This window comes from Panthera pardus, unplaced genomic scaffold (genome assembly GCF_024362965.1).
Source record: "Panthera pardus isolate Hobbes unplaced genomic scaffold, ASM2436296v1 HiC_scaffold_10, whole genome shotgun sequence".
Taxonomy (NCBI): domain Eukaryota; kingdom Metazoa; phylum Chordata; class Mammalia; order Carnivora; family Felidae; genus Panthera; species Panthera pardus.
In genome coordinates this window covers 43,468,670-43,489,002 of record NW_026526655.1, presented here as the reverse complement: position 1 = coordinate 43,489,002, position 20,333 = coordinate 43,468,670, and the positions used below count along the sequence as shown (strand labels likewise).

The 20,333-nt window shown below is 42.3% G+C and overlaps 1 protein-coding gene across 4 annotated transcripts in view; it reads left to right on the top strand.

The window, feature by feature from the left end:
• The window catches only part of MYO1B (myosin IB), a 187,584-nt gene that overhangs the window by 42,016 nt on the left and 125,235 nt on the right, over window positions 1-20,333 (top strand). For all 4 annotated transcript variants that reach the window (XM_019462617.2, XM_053906819.1, XM_053906817.1 and 1 more), the window contains exon 3: window positions 12,065-12,180. In XM_019462617.2, coding sequence (XP_019318162.1) covers window positions 12,065-12,180 — 116 coding nt within the window. The remainder of the gene's footprint in view (window positions 1-12,064; window positions 12,181-20,333) is intronic.

Genomic DNA, 20,333 nt, shown 5'->3' with positions numbered 1-20,333 from the left:
GCCACATGTTGAGTTAGCATTTAACAATGCAGTAACATGAACTGGCGTGACATGGAACGAGTGTGTTCAGTTCTAAAGTTGCAGGTGCCCACTAGTCAAGGAAAAGCGATAGCAACCGTTAGGATGATGTTTTTCCTTCTGGAGGGTGGGACAAGATCTTGAAAGGAAATTGATTTTCATCACGTTCACTGGATGGCAGGAGATTGACAGCTGCACGTGGCCCGTCACTTTTATGAGCAGGAAGTAGAGGAGGAGGAGCAAATCACAGGGGACGTGTGGCTGATTCATGTGACCAAGTCAGCTCCCCCTGTGCATCTGTTTCTGCTGTTAGATCTGTAGCACAGATATATATTAATGGGAATTGTAATTTCTAAAGAGACGCTGTTTTGTTTCTCATACTCTGTTTTGGAGGGTTGGAGGCTGAGATACGAGGTGGCGTGTTGGAAAAGGCATATAGAGCTAAGGTTGAATCTCGGCCACTTGCAACCACCGTGAGCACTGTCAGTAATTTAGAGTCAGTTTTCTCATCCACACTTTAGGTATCATGATGTTTATGTTGTTGAGATGTGATGGAGATTAGGGAGCATCTTAGCGTGGTGCTTGGCACATAGTAGGTGTGGAGTACCTGGTAGGTGCCATGACCATCTGAAAAACTTGGAAACCAGAATGACTTTTCTCTAAGGGCTCAGACACTGCGATTTCCTTGTAATTACAGTCTTTCTCTTTCTCCCCCCCCCCGACTCTCTCTTTCCCTCCCTGTCTCCCACTCTCTTCCTCCCTCTTTTCCCTGCCCCCCCCTTTGGTATTCATTGAACAGATTTCATTTTTGTTGTATTACTATTTCAATTGTCCACAAATATTATTTTCAGATAGTAATAGACTTCTAACACAGGACTGCTCGGTACCTTAGTTAAGAGTTTTATTAGGTCTGGAGAATGGTACATTTTTGGAAAATACTTTTCTCATTACAGAGTTTATCTCAACAAAGATATTATAGTATTGTGTTACTTTGCTCTAAAATAAAGGCTGCCCGCGGTGATATTTTTAGCCAGTATTTCAGCGTGGCATAGAACTCATATATAGTTCTGTAATTCATAGTCTGAAATGACTGGCAGCCCAGGAAGAAAGGGTTGTAATATGATGGTAGTTAAGTCAAGCCTCGGACTGCTCTAACAGTGGCCATGGCTGACAAGCCTGCTTGCCTTCCTTGGCAGCCATGATTTGTACGACCCCCGGACTACGTGTGGGCTCCCGCTCTAAGACTGGTCGTTTGTGGGACAGCAGAGACAAGAAGGTGAACAGCGCTTGATTCTTTCCTCAAACTGTGAATTGAGAAATCCTGGAAAAATAAAACTATCAATGAAAGCAGATGCTGGCGGTCATGAGGTTGTAGGGCCATGGTGGGCCATGCTACAAGCAGGCACTATGAGTAAGCCTCTTTGAAGTAGACCGGCTATAGAGTAGAAAGTGAGAAAACCAGTTAGGAACCGGCCCAGAGAAAAGCAGAAACAGGAGCAGGGGATGAGCACACCGAGAGTGGAATTGGACGGGAAGTTACCACCAACTTGTGTTGCCTTAGTATGATGCCCTGCACTCATACTTATTCTTGGGTCACAGGCTGCTCAGGGGTTCCTGGGTGTGTTCCTTCGTTCAAGAACTTGGTACTTGAGGTACAGGAACTCAGGACTTGATGTAACATGACAGCATCACTGTGCTGAGTGGCTGAAACAGTCTGACCGAATCCCACTTCTCTGTTCTAATGTCACAGACTTTGGCGTAGAGCTTTGGCATAAAACCGTCTCTTCCACTCATGGGGAGACCTTGGGCGATTTTTTTTAAAACCTTCGAATGCCTCAGTTTCTTCTTCAGTAAAAATAGGCCGTTATTCATGAGTTCTCTCTATATATTTTGCATACGTATCACAAATATGTTCTTAGACCGGGTATGTGTGACGTACACACTGGATGACATTGTGTTGGATATAAGACCCAGAGAGAAGGCTACATCGGTATTGACCTTGCATTTGTAATTTTTTCACTCAGGCAGCTTTTCACAGTTTTGGACTGTGTCTAAAAAAACCCAAAGTGTTGGCTAGACCAAACTGTGTTTTTCAAAAACCAAATAAGACAAAAGTCCTCTTTGGGGGAATCTGGGAAATCTTACGGATGTCTAATGAAAAACACTGTGGCACGTAATGTCTTCATGTCTTGTGATCAGATTCCCAGGATCTGGGACTCAAGAAGAGGATAAATTCCTCCTCATGAAGTGAGTCGCGTGTTGTCATTTCTGAAGATCCCATCAGCTTATCCTGTATCATCATTTTCTCAGGATCCTAGGAGTTTAACATTAGCTTCATTAAGACATACCTCACGTGCTCATCTGATAACTCTACAGTGCTCTGTATACAAAGACCATTTTGTAAGACTTTGGCATCATAGGATGCCTCGAATTTAGCTGAGTTACTAACGTATGTTATAGGCTTTCAAGTCCTGGCTCTCTACAGTGGCCAGCAGATTCCAATAGAGTGAAACTGTGAGGTTCTGTAATCACAGCAGGTAATATTTATGGGACACTTGATGTATCTCAGGTGCTGTGTTTCATGCTTTAACACAGAATCTCATTTAATCCTCAGATGAGGGAGGAACCAATATTCTCCTCCTTGTTCAGATGAGGAAACTGGGGCTTGGAGAAGTTAAGTAGATTACCCAGGAAACCAGAAAACTGCCAGATAACTTGGAACCATAGTTAAACAATATTTCAAAGGCATTTGAAGCAAATTAAATTCTGTATGACATAGAATCTGAGCAAAGAGCTCAAAAACACTTAAGTCACTCTGATTCAGCATCTGACTCCCCCCCACCCCCAAACACACACACACACACACACACACACACACACACACTGACTGCTCTCAGACTGGATGGAGCTCAGGCCCCTCACTTTGATGTTTGAGGCTCTCTGCAATTTGATCCCAGTCTTATTGTCTAGGCGATTACTCACAGGAGGTCTTTGCTCTAGGCAAGCTGTCTCATTCCTGTCTTTGAAATATGGGTGGGTGGGCCTTTGTACCTCTGTCCATGTTTAATCCATGTTGGAGCATGCGTCAGAATTAACTTCCTTTTTAAGGCTGGATATCTTCCACTGTATCTGTATACTTCATGTTATTTATCCATTCCTCCACCAGCAGATGCTTGGGTTGCTTCACCTTTTGGCTGTGGGGAACATTGCCACAGTGAACCTGGATGTACAGATAACTGTTTTGAGTCTCTGGCAATTCACACTTAAAAAAATTTTTTTTTGAAGGATGCAACTATCTTAGTAAAATTTTAGAAAAAGAGAGAGGGGTTCAATCATTACCTAAAACCTGAATTCTCCTATGCCACTCTTTGGGGGAACATTACTTTATGTGAATCACGCCCATCCTTTTAGACCTGCTCAAATCTTCTGACTTCCTGGATCATTCTTGGACCTCTGCAGTTCACAGTGACCATTCCCTCAAGCAGACCCGACCCAAAGCACTCACCTAGGCAGTAAGAAGACTAATGACTCGGGGCGGCTGTTGGGTGCTCAGTTGGTTAAGCATCTGACTCTTGGTTTGAGCTCAGGTCATGATCTCGTGGGATTCTCTCTTCCCCTCTCGCTTTGCCCCTCCCTTGCTCGCTCTCTATCCCTCTCTCTCTCTCAATATAAATAAATGAACATCAAAAAAAAAAAGATGACTAATGACTCATTTAGCCAAGAATCACTTAGATCTTATCTTTTTTTGTGGCCAGACTAGTTAACTCTTAAATTTTATGTTTTATGATGTAAAAGTCTCACCTCCTGAGCTCTATTATAAGCTCCTTGGGAGCACAGACCATAGGAGCGTCTTTTATTTCCCACTCTGCCAAACACGATGTTGTGCGTAAAGAAGGCTCTTAGTAAATGTGTTGCTTGCTTGTTCAGTGGCTGTACCTAAATTCTGTCCAGGCAGTGCAGCCATGTGAAGGTTTATTTTTCCTTGGGTCCAACCCATCCTGGATTTGAACTGTTATCATTGTACAGGTGAAAGTGGCTTGGAGGAACATGGCTTGGAGATGGATTTGGAGGAATCCTACACATGCTTTTAATACTTCCTTGGTGCCATTTTAGGCCAAATCATTAGCATCAAGTAAGATACTTCATTAAATATTACCTGTGGCATTGCCACTCTCCTGGTTTATTTCTCTAAAGTTAAGGAATGATTATTATACATTGTTTTGCATTTCTTCACGATGGAGGCACAACTTTGTGTGCTGGGATAAACATTAAAAAAAGTTTTTATTGGGGCGCCTGGCTGGCTTCGTCAGTTAAGCCTCCAACTTCGGCTCAGGTCATGATCTCACGGCTTGTGGGTTTGAGCCTCACATCTGGCTCTGTGCTGGCAACTCAGAGCCCACCGCCTGCTTGGGAGTCTGTGTGTGTCTCTCTCTCTGCCCCTCCCCTTCTTGCTCTCTCTTTCTCTCTCAAAAGTAAATAAACACTAAAAAAAAAAAAAAATCTTTTTTTTTTTTTTTAAGATGAAAAATTTTCTCTGTAACTAGGTCTTTTCCTCCCCCTCCTCTTTTTTTGTTTATCCCTGGTGGCATAAGGATTTCAGCATTCCTCAGGTGATCAAATAAGAAGCTTCTGCCCAACAGATGGTTCTCTGTTACACAAAGGTGAAGATGTTGCCGAAAGGCATTGCACGGCGCAAGTTTTTCTGATTAGGCATTGTTCTTGGCCACTTTCCTCGAAGCTTCGGAGGCCTAACTGATAGCATGGATCGAGTGCTCTGATGAGACGAAAGTGGACTCCTTGTCCTGACTGCACTTTTGTTAGATAGTGTGCTGATACCGCTTAACTTCTTTGTGCTCCGTCGTTATGGACCTTAAGGTGCAGACTTCATATCCATCTCATGGGGACTGAAGAAGAGTTTAGAAAAAAGGTGTTTAGGGGCGCCTGGGTGGCTCAGTAGGTTGAGCGTCCGACTTCGGCTCAGGTCATGATCTCACAGTCTGTGAGTTCGAGCCCTGCATCGGGCTCTGTGCTGATGGCTCAGAGCCTGGAGCCTGCTTCACATTCTGTGTCTCCCTCTCTCTCTGCCCCTTCCCTGCTCATGCTCTGTCTCTCTCTGTCTTAAAAATAAATAAAAACATTAAGAAAAAAAAATTAAAAAAAAAAAAAGAGAAAAGGTGTTTAAGTGCGTATTTTATACCAGCACTTTAAGGTTTGGGGATGAGTTTTTAAGGAGCTGCAGAGATGGTAAACAACTAACTGAAAATCATCCTGAAGAAAATAAGGACACTGGTAGATAGGCAGATGGGATGCCTAGTTAGAGCCTCAGCAAAGCAGGGGCTTTAAAAATATATTTTGGAAAAAACTGGTATTGAAAAGAGGTGCCAAAGTAGTCATCATGGTGAAAACAAGTCATCGTGGGGTTTCCATTACACGTATTTTATGGTTTAGTTACAATTTTATTTTCAATTTCATGTGGGGAATTGAAATGTAAACTTCTAGGGGCGCCTCGGTGGCTCAGTTGGTTCAGCGTCCGACTTTGGCGCAGGTCATGATCTTGTGGTTCGTGAGTTCAAGCCTTGCGTTGGGCTCTGTGCTGACAGCTCAGAGCCTGGAGCCTGCTTCGGAGTCTGTGTCTCCCTCTCTTCTCTCTCTGTGCCCCTCCTGTCCCCTCCACTCTCTCTCTCAAAAATAAATATTAAAAAATTAAAAAAGAAATGTAAACTTTTAGAATTTTAGGTGTCTAAAGATCTTCATGTTGCCCCGGGAAGAGCTGTGGTACGAAGGACGTGAAACTGTTCTGACTTTCCTGTGTCTGTCTACTAATGTTTTGTTCACCTAGCATTGCAGGCTTCCACGCAATGGAGACTTGGAAAATATTCAAACTACGCTTCAATGTTTAACTTGAAAAAAGTTTTTTTTTTTAGTTGGATATGTTTCCAAAATGTGTATATCCTTGTCCTCAAAATCATAATACTCTGTCTCATTTCAGCCTTTCGTCATCCTTCTTTGTTCTGACAAGATGCACTCAGGGCCAGCGGATCTGAGATGCAGGCTCTTACTCTAAACAGCTCTTCATATTTATGCTCTTAAAATTATTTTGATCCCTTCTTACTCCTTTCCTTTCTTTCTTTCTTTCTTTCTTTCTTTCTTTCTTTCTTTGCTTCTCTTTCTCTGTCTCTTTTTCTTTTTTCCATTAGTGGCCATTGTGTCTTCCCTTAGGGTAGGAGTTCTTAACCTGGCATATCAACTGTATGCAAACTTTTTTTTTTTTTAATTGTTAAAGTTTATTTTATTTATTTATTTTGAGAGAGAGAGAGGAGAGAGGCAGTGTGCGTTAGCTGGGGAAGGGCAGAGAGAAGGAGAGAGAGAAACCCGAGCAGGATTCACGCTGTCAGCATAGAGCACCAACACAGGGCTCGAACTCAGGGACCATGAGATCACGACCTGAGCCGAGATCAAGATCCAGCACTTAACCACCTGCACCCTGCAGGCACCCAGCTGTATGCACATTTTTGTTTTTTTTCTGGGGAGAAGTGTCATAGCTTTCATTGACGTTTCAAAGGGACCTACAACTAAAAAAAGGTTAAGAAGTGCTCTGTAGCAGTATTTTTCCAACTGTAAGTTTCAACCTATTAATGGGTGATAAAAACCATTTAATGGGTTAGGGCCCACAGTTTTTTTAAAAAAAATTGTAATGAATAGAGTTGAACAAATAATATCAGTGCATGACATGGTAAGAGTATTTAGGGTTTTGTGAGAGTTTGGTTTCATATATGTGTGTACGTGTGTGTAAATATCTACTCAAATACACACACTTTGTCGTGATGAAAATTTATTTCTCACAATGAGTCGTAGTCAATCATTTGAAACACGCTGTGACAGAATGGCCCCAATTTAGAGATGTTGTTGCTGTTTCTCTGTAGTGTGCTGAGAGACCGTATGCCAAGTTCATTAGAAATGTGGCTAAAATAAAAGGACATGAAGCTAGAAGGACTTTCTTTCCTTTTTGAAATATTTACAGAATTAATTACATAGGAATAAGAGAGGAAAGTAAGATAGAAGATAGGTCAACAGTGACACTATCCCAGTGCTGCCACTGGGAGTAAAACACAGTCGTGTGGGTCCTGAAGGTAAACACCACAAGCAGTGGTTTTCACCTCTGGTTTTCACCTCTGGCCTTCTCTGGGGACACGTTAAAAGATGTGAGAACCTGTCTGCTCCCAGACCATTGAAATTGAATCTCTGAGGATGGGGTTCTGGAAGAACTCTCTTCTAGAATAAAATGCATGGTCTTTGGGGGGGGTGTATATGTATCAGGGGTCTTTCTTCTGGGTTCTGAATTGCTGGATGCACATCCTCCAGAAAAGACCTCAGTTTTCACTGTGATCACAATAGGAATACACAAGTATTATTTGGTTATTCACAAGGCATCTGTTCTGGAATGCTACAGATATCTGAAGTATGAAGACGGAGATTGTTTTGACCTGGGAATGTTTGAACATTCTTGATTTAATGTCTGCCCTTGAGAAGTGAAAGATAAAAGTTGCTAATTGTGCCCTTTGTAAGAAGGTAGAGCCTTTCCTCTTTCTCTTCCCTTTTCTTTCCAACTTACTCCTTCCCCTCCCCTCCCCTCCCTTCCTCTCCTTCTCTTCCCTTTTCCCTCCTGGATGTCAGAGACTGGTCCCATAGGGCGGTGGGAATAAAGGGAACTTTCCAGTGTTGTGGTGATGGAGTGCACATGCTTGAGTTCTTGGAGGTGCCAAGGGGTGGGAACATGGAGGTGGTGAGCTAGGTAGTGGCTGAGATGGTTAGGTTGGTTATACTGAATAAACAAGTACATACATACGTACATATGAGGCTAATGAGAGCCAGGCTTGTCTCTGTTGGAGGAGGTCGATAGAACGTAATTGGTAGGTGATCTTGGCCATTATGTGAAAGGAATCCCTTTCAGTGTAATTAGCCTAATGGAAGAACATCCTCTGGATTCCAGTAGGAGTTTCTCTGTGCAAGTCCTTTGGGGCACAGGGACAAGGCTGAAGTGTGAGCCCAGCCATAGAAGTGGCCTGCTGGGAAATGAAGTAGGCTGTGAGACACCTTTCTGTGGGCTCCCTTGGTGCTGGCACCATCTGAGCTCTGTAGTAGTAGTTTGTTGATGGACACGGGATCTATGCACCTCTTATTTCCAGTCAAGTAAGTAAGTGGAGCTCTAGGGGGCAAGGGATGGATCCTTGTTGCTGCTCCCTTTTGTAAGATTTGTAAGTATTTCTGTGTTTCCTTTTTTTTCTCCTTGGCATATTCAGAATAAAAAGGACACACCCAGCCCTTTTATGTACTTGTCTTTTTTTTAAATTTTAAGATTAAAAATTTTTTTTTAAATTTATTTTTGAGAGACAGAGCATGAACTGGAGAGGGGCAGAGAGAGAGGGAGACAGAATTGAAGGCAGGCTCATGCTGTCAGCTCAGAGCCCGACATGGGGCTCGAACCCACGAACCCTAAGATCGTGACCTGGGCTGAAGTTGGACGCTCAACCCAGGTGCCCCTTTACGTACTTGACTTTAAGAAACTCTGTGTCTTATCTGCAACCTCTTGATGCCGGTGATTACTTAATGAGTTCGTTTGTAGTTCTTTCTAGACCATGGTGCAATAAGAAGATACTAACTTTAAATAGTATACAGTTGCTTGTTAAAAAAAAAAAAAAAATGTCTGTCAATTGTAAGTCCAGGTGTTAATTGATGTAAACATGAACTATCTGGTCCCTGTTGTTCTGATCCCCAAAAGGGAGTTTTAATCTGGTATTGCAGTTACCTGAATGGAGAATGGAAAGCTGCCTAAAACCAGAGTAGATCTGTAAACTCCACCCAGCCAATCAGCTGCTGCTGGGGATTCTTTCCTGTCTCAGACAAAGGAGGACTGTGACTGAACATTTGAGTTATTCTCTTGGTACGTGTGGGAATATTTAAATCTTCGATTAATGCACAAAGACCCTTCAAGGAAAAAACCCTTATAAACAGTAAGGGCAGGTGTCATGGTAGAGGACAAACCTAGTAGGAATTCACGATTAGAGGATACATATCTGAAACATATACATAAAGTAGAATGGAGAGATAGCACAGTTACTTTTACTGTTTCCTTATTGAGATTGATAAAACTTGCCCTTCACTGATTTGTTGAGCTCTGTTGGTCTATCAGTAATTGTTGCTGGGTTAACAAACCAGCTCCCCAAATGAGTGGCCCAAAACAACAACCATTTATTTGTGCACAGTTCTCGGGGATCGCAGTTTGGGCTGATGTCAGCTTGGTGTATTTTCTCCTGGTCTCACCTGGAATCACACATCTGACCTTAGGCATCTGGTGGCCTAACTGGGACTGGATGGCTTAGAATGGCCTCAGTCATATGTCTGATGGTTGGTTGTCAGACTGTGCAATTCAGGGCACCTTGGCCATCTATGTGGCTCAAGTTCATTCACATCCTGGCTTCCAGCCATAGCCATAAAAAAGGGGTTCATCCTATACAGGTACTATTCAAGCCTCTGCTTGTATCTCATCTTATTTAAAAAAATTTTTTTTTAACATTTATTCATTTTTTGATAGAGACACAGTGTGAGTGAGGGAGGGGCAGATAGAGGGAGACACAGAATCTGAAGCAGGCTCCAGGCTCTGAGGTGTCAGCACAGAGCCTGACGCGGGGCTCAAACTCACGAACCGTGAGATCATGACCTGAGCCGGAGTCGGGCGCTTAACCGATTGAGCCACCCAGGTGCCCCTTGTGTCTCATCTTATAATGTCCCATTGGACATTTGACAGTCAAGTCACATAGACAAGTCCAAACTGAAAAGCTGGAGGAGTAAACTGTATCTCTTGATAGAAAGAGTGGCAAAGTCACATTTCAAGGGGGTCTGCCTGCAGGGGTGGAAGGAATTGTTCTCGCCATCTTTGCAAACAACATCCCACAGTAGGAGCCTGAGGGAAAAGGGTATACTTTAAAGATTTGCAACACGTGGCATAAAGGTTTAATAAAATATTAGGCACTGTATACGTACTTGCTATTATATTTCAACAAAAGAACAGTTACACGTGAGTCACTTTCTTAGATGAACTGGCCCTGTCTGCATTGGTCATTCAGTTAACCAGTATTTATGGGACATCATTAAAAGGTCAGGCCCTTTCTAGGTGGTAGGGAAAGAGCTGGGGAAAAAAAGCACACGATTCAGTTACGTATAAAAGTCACAAGTAACAAAGAGAAACGTGTTAACTCAGTAGTGTGGCTTTTGATTTTGAGGTTGAGGTAGCAAAGTTTGCTCTTTCTGTAAGAATGCCATAGAGGCAGATTTTTATCAAGAGGTTAGCCACCGTGAAGTGTGGTTTTAGGGAGCACCTTGATCATTGGTTTCTCTGCCAACAGCAAATACGTATTTCAATTATTGTGTTCAAGAAATTACCTAAAAAAGGAGAGTCATGTACTTTTCTACTGAAGAAGGACGATCTTTTAATCAACAGATACTAAAAGAAGAACCAGTCATTATATTTTCATATCTACCAGTGTAGCTAGTGTTAGTTCGAAGCTAGTGAGACAGTATTTCCATCTCTAGCATCCGCTGGCCCAGGTAGGTTGGAGTGTGAAGAAACCTTCTTGAAAAAGTCCTATCCAAATGGGGTAAGTGAGGAAACTTGGAGTCATCTCTTGTCAGGCCAGATTAATTGGTCCTTGTGATAGAATGTCAGAAATGAATGCCAGAAATAAATGGAGAAGCTTGCGTGGGAACAGAGTTTTCTTTCATAACTGTGGTCTTGTCTGTGCTTGATAGGATGAAAAAGTATGTGTAGAAATGACCTGTTCAGTTTTCCAGGTTGGGGGAGAAGTCTTTTGTAATTAAAATAATTGTGACCCATGTTACAAAGAAATCATAATGTTAAAGAATGTTAAAATGTTCGTACTGCTTTCTATTCTGTTCAATTTTCTGGAAAGATCTTGACAGTCTTGAATCCAGTAATGGAACTACTGGACAAATTTGTTGCTCTAAAAATGCCACCTTTTGTTGCATGCGCTGGAAAGGTGGGGAAGTTAGAGCTGACTTTTTTTTCCCCTTCTTTTTTTTCTTTCACCTTTTTCTTAAAGCAGTTTTTATCACTTAACATATTTTTGTTAGTGTCCCCTGTAATGTTGAAACTGAAAGGAAAAATGAAGCCACTAAAATGAGTTCCAGTTACGTGACTTTGGCTTGTGGCATTGTGCTAGTCTTTGTACAAAATGAACTGAACCAGACTACTCTTGCTTGCCAGGAATTCCAGATCAAAATGGAAGGGAAGATTAATAGTGTTCCAGTTTGTAGAGTGAGAGGGTTAATGTGTGCTAAAATAAAGTATTGGTCCCTCCAGAAGTACATTTAAATTCTACCTTAAATTTAAATTCGACATTAAATGTACCCTCCTTTACAAAGTGCATTTAAATTCTGATATTACAGTACATATAATATGAAATTATGTTGTTTGAAGGCCCAAGGGATAACTGTGGCTCTCAAATGGAGTTGGGCGCTGTCTCAGCCCTTTGGAGAGATTGACAGGCTGGGGTAAGAGCAGTGCCAAAGTAGAGGCCTGTTTGATAGGTGTGGATGTGGTTCAGGAGGAGGGAGGCCCTGGGTTCCAGTGGGCTCAAACAGGAGGCTAAAGATGAGAGAAGGAAACACCAGTTCTAATGAGTAAGAGAGAGCCTAGCTGTTGCTCAAAATTAGCTGTGGCTGGTGACGAAATTTTTGGCAAGCATCACAGGATTTTGGAGAACTCTTATCCAAGATCATAAATTAATCTGGAGATTTATTTTGAAAGGTATTTTCAATGTCCAAATCTATGCCTTCCACTTATCAACAAAATGAATGAACGCTATTGGCCATCTGTCTTCAGAGATATTAAATGTTCTTGAAAAGTGTGAATGGTCAAGGAGTAGAGATAGTTTTGTGTTTCAAGAGGGTGAAACCATGAGATACTGACCTAAGTTGTTAAAATACATCCTGTGTAATCATGGGGGATATTTTCTTCTTGCTTTTGCAGACGTATATTGGAAGTGTGGTTATATCCGTTAACCCATACCGGTCCTTGCCCATTTATTCACCAGAGAAAGTGGAAGATTACAGGAATAGAAATTTTTATGAGCTGAGCCCTCACATGTAAGTACGGTATTAAAGCATTAAGTTTCTCTTTCACTCCAGAGATGTGTAGTTGACAGATGTGTCCAGCTGTTTCCTTTGAGTCTCAGGAAAATGTTTTCGTCATTTTTTAAAATTAGATAAAGGAATGTGGAAGTTAATTGTTATTGCCTTATTTTAAAGAAAAAAAGACAGAATACTTCATTGGGCGTCAGGCCCTTTAAGTTCTGAAATATTTGGGTTCAGTATGTAAAATATGTTCTGTTAAAAATTTTGTGTAAGTAGCAGCTGCTGCTAATTATTTCTGCAAATAAAACAAGAATGTGCATTGTTTATTCTTTTAAAGAGCCCAAGCAGCATTTTCATAAAGTTGGATCCAGAAAGATCCCAAGTGTTGAGTTGTGTAATGGTTTTTGAGCAAGAGGAAGAAATAGTACTTTCAGTTTATAATCTTCACAGACATTTTTCACCAGATGTGTATATCAGACCAATGATTTCACCTTCCCTGAAACTGGACACTTGTTTGATTTTTCTGAAGGTCACTTGTTAGTGTAAAGAATTTTTGTAAATAATAATCTACAATAATCACATAGTGCCAAGGTTGAAAAACCCTGCACTAAAGTGAAAGAGCCTGCAGAGTTTCAGTTGTGTTCTAGCAGAAAAGAATTTTCTCTCTGTGATTGAAGATGAGCTATGGGCTCTGTTGACTTTGATAGAAAGTAAAAGCTAATAATTAAAAGATATACATACCCCTGTCTTAGATGTTTCCCTTGTTGATAGAGCGCATAGTGACATTTTTGGACTGTTTGGAACTAAAGATTTAAATAATTCCTTAAAATGGTTGTTCAAGCTAAATGTTATCTATTTTACCAGTCAAGTGGATTCTGATTATTCTGTTTTCTTCCAGAAGTAGATTTTGCAAGTACATCTTGTTTCATTTTGCTTTGAAATTTGTTTTATAAAGTTATCCCTGAGGTTAAGTCCGTGTCGTGAAATATTTTATTTGATGCCTGAATATTTATTTTAAATCCTCGGCCTTGAAGCCATGCTTCCCAAAATAAGATGCTTGGATAAGCTGTGTGAGAATCCCCTAGAAGCTTATGAAATATCTAGCTTCCTAGGTCTTACCTCTAACAAACCAGGAATGTACATTTTTCACAAGCTTTCCAGGTGATTCTTAAGTACATGCACATTTGAGAACATGTTGTCCTAGATGTGTATTTACAGATGTTTTCCTTTCCTTAACTGCTTATTGCAAATCGTGATCTTTACTGCAAATAGTCTTAATGATATAACAATGGCTTGTATTCATTGAGCACTTACCATGTGCAAGTACTGCTCTAAATACTTTATGTGTATGATAACTCATTTTATTCTCAAAATAATTCTGTAAGGCACACACTGTTACAAACGAGGAAGTTTTACCAAAGCCACACAGCTCATGGATGGGGAGCCGGGCTGTGAAAACAGTCATCTGCTGTGCCTCTCAGCCAGAAATGGATTCTGCCCTTTTCATGGTAGGGACTCTTGCTGTGCACTTCTGTCCACACACGAGGCCCTCCAGGGTAAACTTAGCTATGCCTCCGTTTATCTCCAGAGACCATCCTTCTTCCATTTGCAGCTTTAATTTCCAGTTTGGGGATATTTAGATATATAATAGATGTCTATTCTAGAACGAAGAGGTTCACGCCCTGTTATATCCATGTTTATCCCTGCCCTTGAAAGATTTCTAAGAGTCTGTGTGGCACTGCTATCCCTGGTTTACCCCTTTTACTCCCCAAGGAAAACAACTACGATCAGCTATAAAATAAATATCCAATGTGCTTAGAATAAAAACAAAATCTTTTTTTTTTTTTTTAACTCAAGAAATGTTTATTAGATTGAGTTAGGTGACAAAAACTTTTTTCCATGGTCTATAAAACACTGCATGGGGTGACTGTGCAAGGTCCAAGTTTACCTATGAATCTGAATTTGCGAGATATCTATCACACCCCTTTCCCATCTCCCTTTGTTCTTTCACTCCTTCCTACCTGTGTCATCTTTGCATATTCTGTGCCTTGGCCTGGAATGCTTTTCCCTCCCTTTTCCCCCAGGCAACTCCTGTTCTTCCTTTAGATCTCAGATTGCATTAGACCTCCTCGGGGAAGAACCTGCCCTCACCCTCTCTGGCCAAGGTCAGATCTATTATTGCCCTTGTCACAGTTACAATTTAACAGTGCTTTATGAGATTATTTGATTCCTGTCAGCCTCACCTGCCATGCCAGCTCACCATAATATTCTCAGCGTCCGAAAGTAAGTTCGGTGCTGAAAACATGCTGAACACTTCCTTCCTCCACTTACTTGCGAACTATGTAATCTTGAGCAAATGGAAAAAAAACTTCAACTCAGAAATTAAGCAGTTTGATCTGTTGAATGGGAAAATAATTATTAACTCCTAGGCTTTTTGTGAGGGATAACTGTCTGGTAGATATTTAGGTAATTATCTGGCATACGGAGAGTGCTTAGTATGGAATGGGTCACTGTAGTGAATTGTATGCAATGGGCCCTGTAGTGAATTGATAGTGGCTGCTATTCACAGTGATTACAATTGTGTGTGGGACCCATTTCAAACCTCTAACACGCTCTTTCTTCCCAGTTTCTCCTCCATGGTGGGACATTTTCCTCTCCTTTAAGGCATTTTCCTGCATTATTCTTTGTGAATGTCCATCTCTGACAGTGTCTGAAATAGGGTCAGTGATACCTAGATTACCTACTAAAACCTAATCTGACATTCTCAGGTAGTAGTTGTTACAGTAATAGGAGACAAAACGAGAGGCCTCTGGGTGGCTCAGTGGGTTAAGTGTCTGACTTCAGCTCAGGTCACGACCTCATGGTTTGTGGGTTCGAGCCCTGCACTGGGCTGACAGTGCAGAGCCTGCCTGGGAGTCTCTCTCTCCCTCTCTCTGTCCCCCCTCCCCCACTTGTGGGCATGCTTTCTCTCTCACTCTTTCAAAAGTAAATAGAAACACACTTTAAAAAAAAAAGATAAGATTAGTTTAGGCTTTTGATGCATTCTAGCCATAACTATTTCAAGAATTTGGTCCCAGTTTGAAGAAAAATCTTAAATAGCTGGTCAGACCACATATACTTTGAGAATTTTGCCAATTAATTTACCTCAGATTACATTTGGAAATTAACTTGACCTGTTGTTTGCCGTGAGCCATCAGAACCTCCAGATATTTCCCTTACAACTCACGTTTTTAAAGGTGTCCAGAAATTATCTTTCTTTATTTTTTTTAACAAAATTTTTTAATGTTTATTTATTTTTGAGAGAAGAATGTGTGTGTGGGCAGGAGAGGGGCAGAGAGAGAGAGGGGGTGGAGAGATAGAATCCTAAGCAGGCTCCACACTGTCAGCACAGAGCCCAAGCGAGGCTCGAACCCATGAACCAAGAGATCGTGACCTGAACCAAAACCAAGTGTTGGATGCTTAACTGACTGAGCCACCTAGGCGCCTCTTATCTTTCTTTAAATGCCAGACAACTGAACAATATTTACATCTTATGTAAGTATGGGACTTTGAGATAGCGGACATGTATAAATGAGTAAAATGAAAACTAAATAGTGGCTTCTTACCTACACTCCTTTTCAAAGGTAGTTTTATGTTGTCATACCCCTTCTCCTCTCTTCTCTGAACTCCTATCCCCTTTATGTTTGGAGTCACCCCTTGAGCAGGCTATCCTTGGGGGGCATGCCCAGAGAAATGAGGGCTCCACGGAGCAGCATAGATGACACCGTGCCTTTCTCTTTGTGTAAGGAGTGTCTTTCCCACGTGATTTTCAAATTCTTTGCACATAAGGAATTTTTTTACCACGTCCCGGTGAGGACTTAGTACGTTTCAGGTAACTCACGAACTGCATTCATGGAGAACTGCCTCAGACCACAGAACCTCATAGATGGGAAAGAATGGCAGGAGCGATGAGGAGAGTAATCGACCTACTTAATCTCTTCCCATTCAGAATAGCACCAGGACAATATACCTTCTGAGATTTTATTTACCAAATCCACTTCCTTTTGGTGGATGATTGCTTTGTGATCTTGCAGCCCTAGATACCACTTTATTACCATTCTGTGGATCCTCCTAAAATCAGCACATGCTACTTCCCTTCCCAGAAGCCTTCCTGGGCTCCCTAGTTGAGTGAACTCCCAAGTTCCGTGGCTTAGTATTCAAGCTCTGCACCGTCTAGCCTCAGTTAGCGCTCTTCTCCAGGCCCCCATACACCAGCAACCTCCTTCATGCAACCTCCTTCTGAGTCCCAGCCTTTTATGTCTCCTCCTTTCCTCTCCTCCTGCTGCATACCCATCTTTGTTGTTAAAACCTCGCCAGTCTCCTCAGGTCTGTCTGAAAGCCCAAACCACAAGTGACTTCTCCTGCCTCTGAGTTACCGGAACCACCTGTGATCCCACACCCCACTTTTCTTACTGCGGTTTGTTGTGTTTCTGTGTCATCCTCTTTAATGAGATGGAAGTTACTGTAGATCAGGAACCTTGTCCTGCATATCTCTGTGGCTCTCTCAGTGCTTTTTCTCTTAAGAGTTCAGTGACAATAGAGCAAAAGAGCTTTTATAATTTTTCATTACATTTTACTTGTGTTATCTCATCTCTGGCAATTCAATGAAATAAAACTATTCTTAGTAGGATATTTACAGTGTTCAAAATTTCATGGAGTATAATGGGAACTTCTTCACATTCTTATAAAAGAAGTAAGCTAAAATAGTATTTTTATGGTGCCCTTCAACCCTGGGTGTTCAGATCCAATTTATTCATGATACAGAGCACTTTCCTGATGTGTCTAGCCAAGGGACATGGTGACATAGAAGGAAGAGTGTGTTGTAGCCCCAGCCAGCAACCCCTTCAGGTGGTCACAACCCAAGAGAAAGCTGAAATGTGTCCGTAGCTTAGGATATAATGTGGTAGCCATATTACTCGGGGCATTACAAGCACTGTTTGAAGCAAGCAGTCTTTCCCTTTTAGTAAATGAAAAAAAACCCTGCAACAAGTTTTAAAAACGGAGAAAACTGGCTTAAGGCTTTGAAAAATTTTGTTATTCTCACCTAAAAATGAGAAAGTAATGGAGGATTTGGACAGTGCTCATGTCAGTGGTCCAGACATGAGCCCTCTGTCACTAGGGAGCTTTTGACCCCTAATTCAGTGCCAGATTGATTTTATAGGACCACATGCCATCACCCGTAGAATGACATTGCTGGAAGGCTTGTGTATTTTGAGTCTTTGTTTCTTCTGTTATCCTTTTACTCAAGGTAAACCAGATAAATGTTATAAAGAACATTTCTGGCTATATTTCAAAATATACTAGTGCTGTGAGTGTCCAAAGCTTAGGATAAAGGTCCAGGACAGAAGATCCAGATGTTGTCCCTTTTAGGATATCAGTATTTTTTCTCTGCAGCCGACTTGACATTCTGTGAATAAAATTGTATTTATTTTGAGAACTCTTATGACAGTTCGATCCTGAATTCTCATAGAGGTTGCTTGTGTATCAGAGTGTGAAAGTGCTTTCTTAAGGAGAGACAGAGAGAGAAAGTTAGTTGATGCGATACCATGTTGCTGAGGCTTTTGTATTATTTCTCTCATCTTACTTTTGGAGTAACTGAGCCTCTGATTGGTTCTGTACCTCTCCAAAAACCACTTGCAGAAACAGATGTGGGGCTTTCCCATTTAGCATTCTTTCCACTTACTGCTTTAGGAAAGTTACTCATTTACTGAGCAAATATTTATCGAGCGCTCCCCCTGTGCCAGGCTCTCTGTCCGGCCCTGGATGCAGTTGTGAGCAAAGCAGATAAAATTCCTGTCTCCTTGATGGGGAGCCAGTCTTCTGACTTAAGTATATAGAAACCCAGATTGTTGCAGCCATCAGTTAGGAGGGAAACCGACAGAGCAAAGGCAAGGAAGCTTTTGTGGAAGACAAAGTGAATGTAGATAGTTTTCTTAGAAAGCACAGTTGGTTCCCGTTCTCTCGGGTGGTTTGCGTCAGGAGCCGATAGGTTGTCGTCTGGAAGATTTTGCATCTGTGCGGACCTGTGACCAGCGTGAGTGGCTTGACAGAGTCCGCACTCCATCTTGAGTTCTGGTGTAGGCTCCTTAAGCTGACATTTCCGTGGAAGGACATCGTCATGAAAATAGTTGGAATTGCCTTGTACCTTTCTGCACGACTCTCATGGCTCACGATGAGCAGAAGGCAGTCACCGTGCTCGCTTTTAGTCTTGCCAGACATTTGTTTGATTCTGGACAGCCATGGATTAGAAAACTTGATTTGGAGAGACTGTGGAGTTTCATATTAGCCGTACAGCTGTGCCGTGGAGGTGGGTGAAGGACAGCCGTTCAGCTGAAGGCTTCCTGAGTTCGTGGTGAGAAGGACCTTTTCTGGGCCTAGCCCAAACTCAGTTTTTACAAAGCTCCGTGTACTGACTTCCAACCTTTGATGCCCAAGCCTTTATTCTCAGTTTATCTTATTTTTAAGTTTATTTATTTGAGAGGGAGAGAGAACACGCCTACAAGTGAGAGGGAGAGGGGCAGAGAGAGAGGAGGGAGAGAATCCCCAACAGGCTCCATGCTGTCAGTGCAGAGCCCGACGCAGGGTTCAAACTCACAGACTGTGAGATCGTGGCCCGAGCGGAAATCAGGAGTCCAGTCAGACACGTAACCGACTGAGCCACCCAGGTGCCCCTCAGTTTATTGTTTTATTGGGTATATATTCCTGGCAGAAAGACACCTCAACTAATTTCTCTTTCAGATTAAGAACCTTTCTAAACTAAAGTTGGAAGGTTGGATCTATGCCACCAGAATGAGTTTATCATGAAAATCATTGTTTCTGTATGTCTGAGAAGTCTCAGAGTCCTAATTTCTAGATCCCTAATGAGAATTTATATCACTTCTCACAAAGTGCACATCTGAGACTTGGAAGTTTATTTTGAGAAGTCTGTTGGCAATGCCTAGCACACATGCTACCCAGCATGTGTGGTTATGTCACTGATACCCTCTTAAAGGGAAAAGTTTGGTTCTTTTTTTTTTTTTTTAATTAAAAGAAAATTTTTTTTTAATGTTTATTTTTGAGACAGAGGGAGACAGAGCATGAATGGGGGAGGGTCAGAGAGAGGGAGACACAGAATCTGAAACAGGCTCCAGGCTCTGAGCTGGCAGCACAGACCCTGACGCAGGGCTCGAACTCACGGAACGCGAGATCATGACCTGAGCCGAAGTCGGACACTTAACCGACTGAGCCACCCAGGCACCCCGGAAAAGCTTGGTTCTTAGCAAAATAGGTTTCTTCCTGCTGGAGTGTTACAGGTCTTTGACAGGCCCTGAGAAATTCTCCAACATTCTAGAAAAGATCTGTTTCATCCAAAGGAGTGGCACTGAGGCCTCAGCCCTGAAAATGATTAATCTAACATTTTACTCCCAAAAGAGAACTATAGTTGGAGCCCGTGTGGGGAGCCCTGTCTAGAGAGAGTGTGTTTAGGGTAGGTGGCCAGGGGCACCCCCTTTGTTGTCGAAATGAGAAGCATGGCCATGTCTGTTGCTGGGGCTTGTGTGGCAGCAGGACAGGGTAGGTAGGGCAAAAGGAGCTGTGTCGAGTTTGTCTAAACAGGGGTCAGCCAATACTAGTCCTGATCCAGTCTGGGGCAGTTAGCAAAGCCAGAGATAATGGAAACAGAGTTTAGTGAAGCGTGTCGGGTCCCACACTTTGGAGACTGGAGAGGCAGGGGTGCGTCCTGGGGCTGTCCTGGGATAGACAGCCCTAGTGTACCAGCCCCAGCAGGGGTCTTCTTGCCGCTGCACTGTCCAAAATGTTCTTCCTTCCCAGCCCCAGCCTGTCTCAGGGATCCCACGTCCCCATGTGGAAGTGGGGACACCAACCAAGTGTCTAACCATCCACTTCAGTTCTGACACGACTCAGATTTGGGGCAGGTTTCCTAGGCCAGGGCCTCACATCCCTGCTTTGGATGCCTGCTGCGAGTGGAGTGCCCCGGCCACCCACACTTCTGCTCAGCTGATCACAAATTTGGGGGTTTCCACAACCTTCCTTAGGTTCAGTAATTTGCTAGGGTGACGCCTGGAACTCGGAAAACACTTTACATCTGTTGGTTTATTACAAAGGAGAGAACTCAGGGACAACCAAAA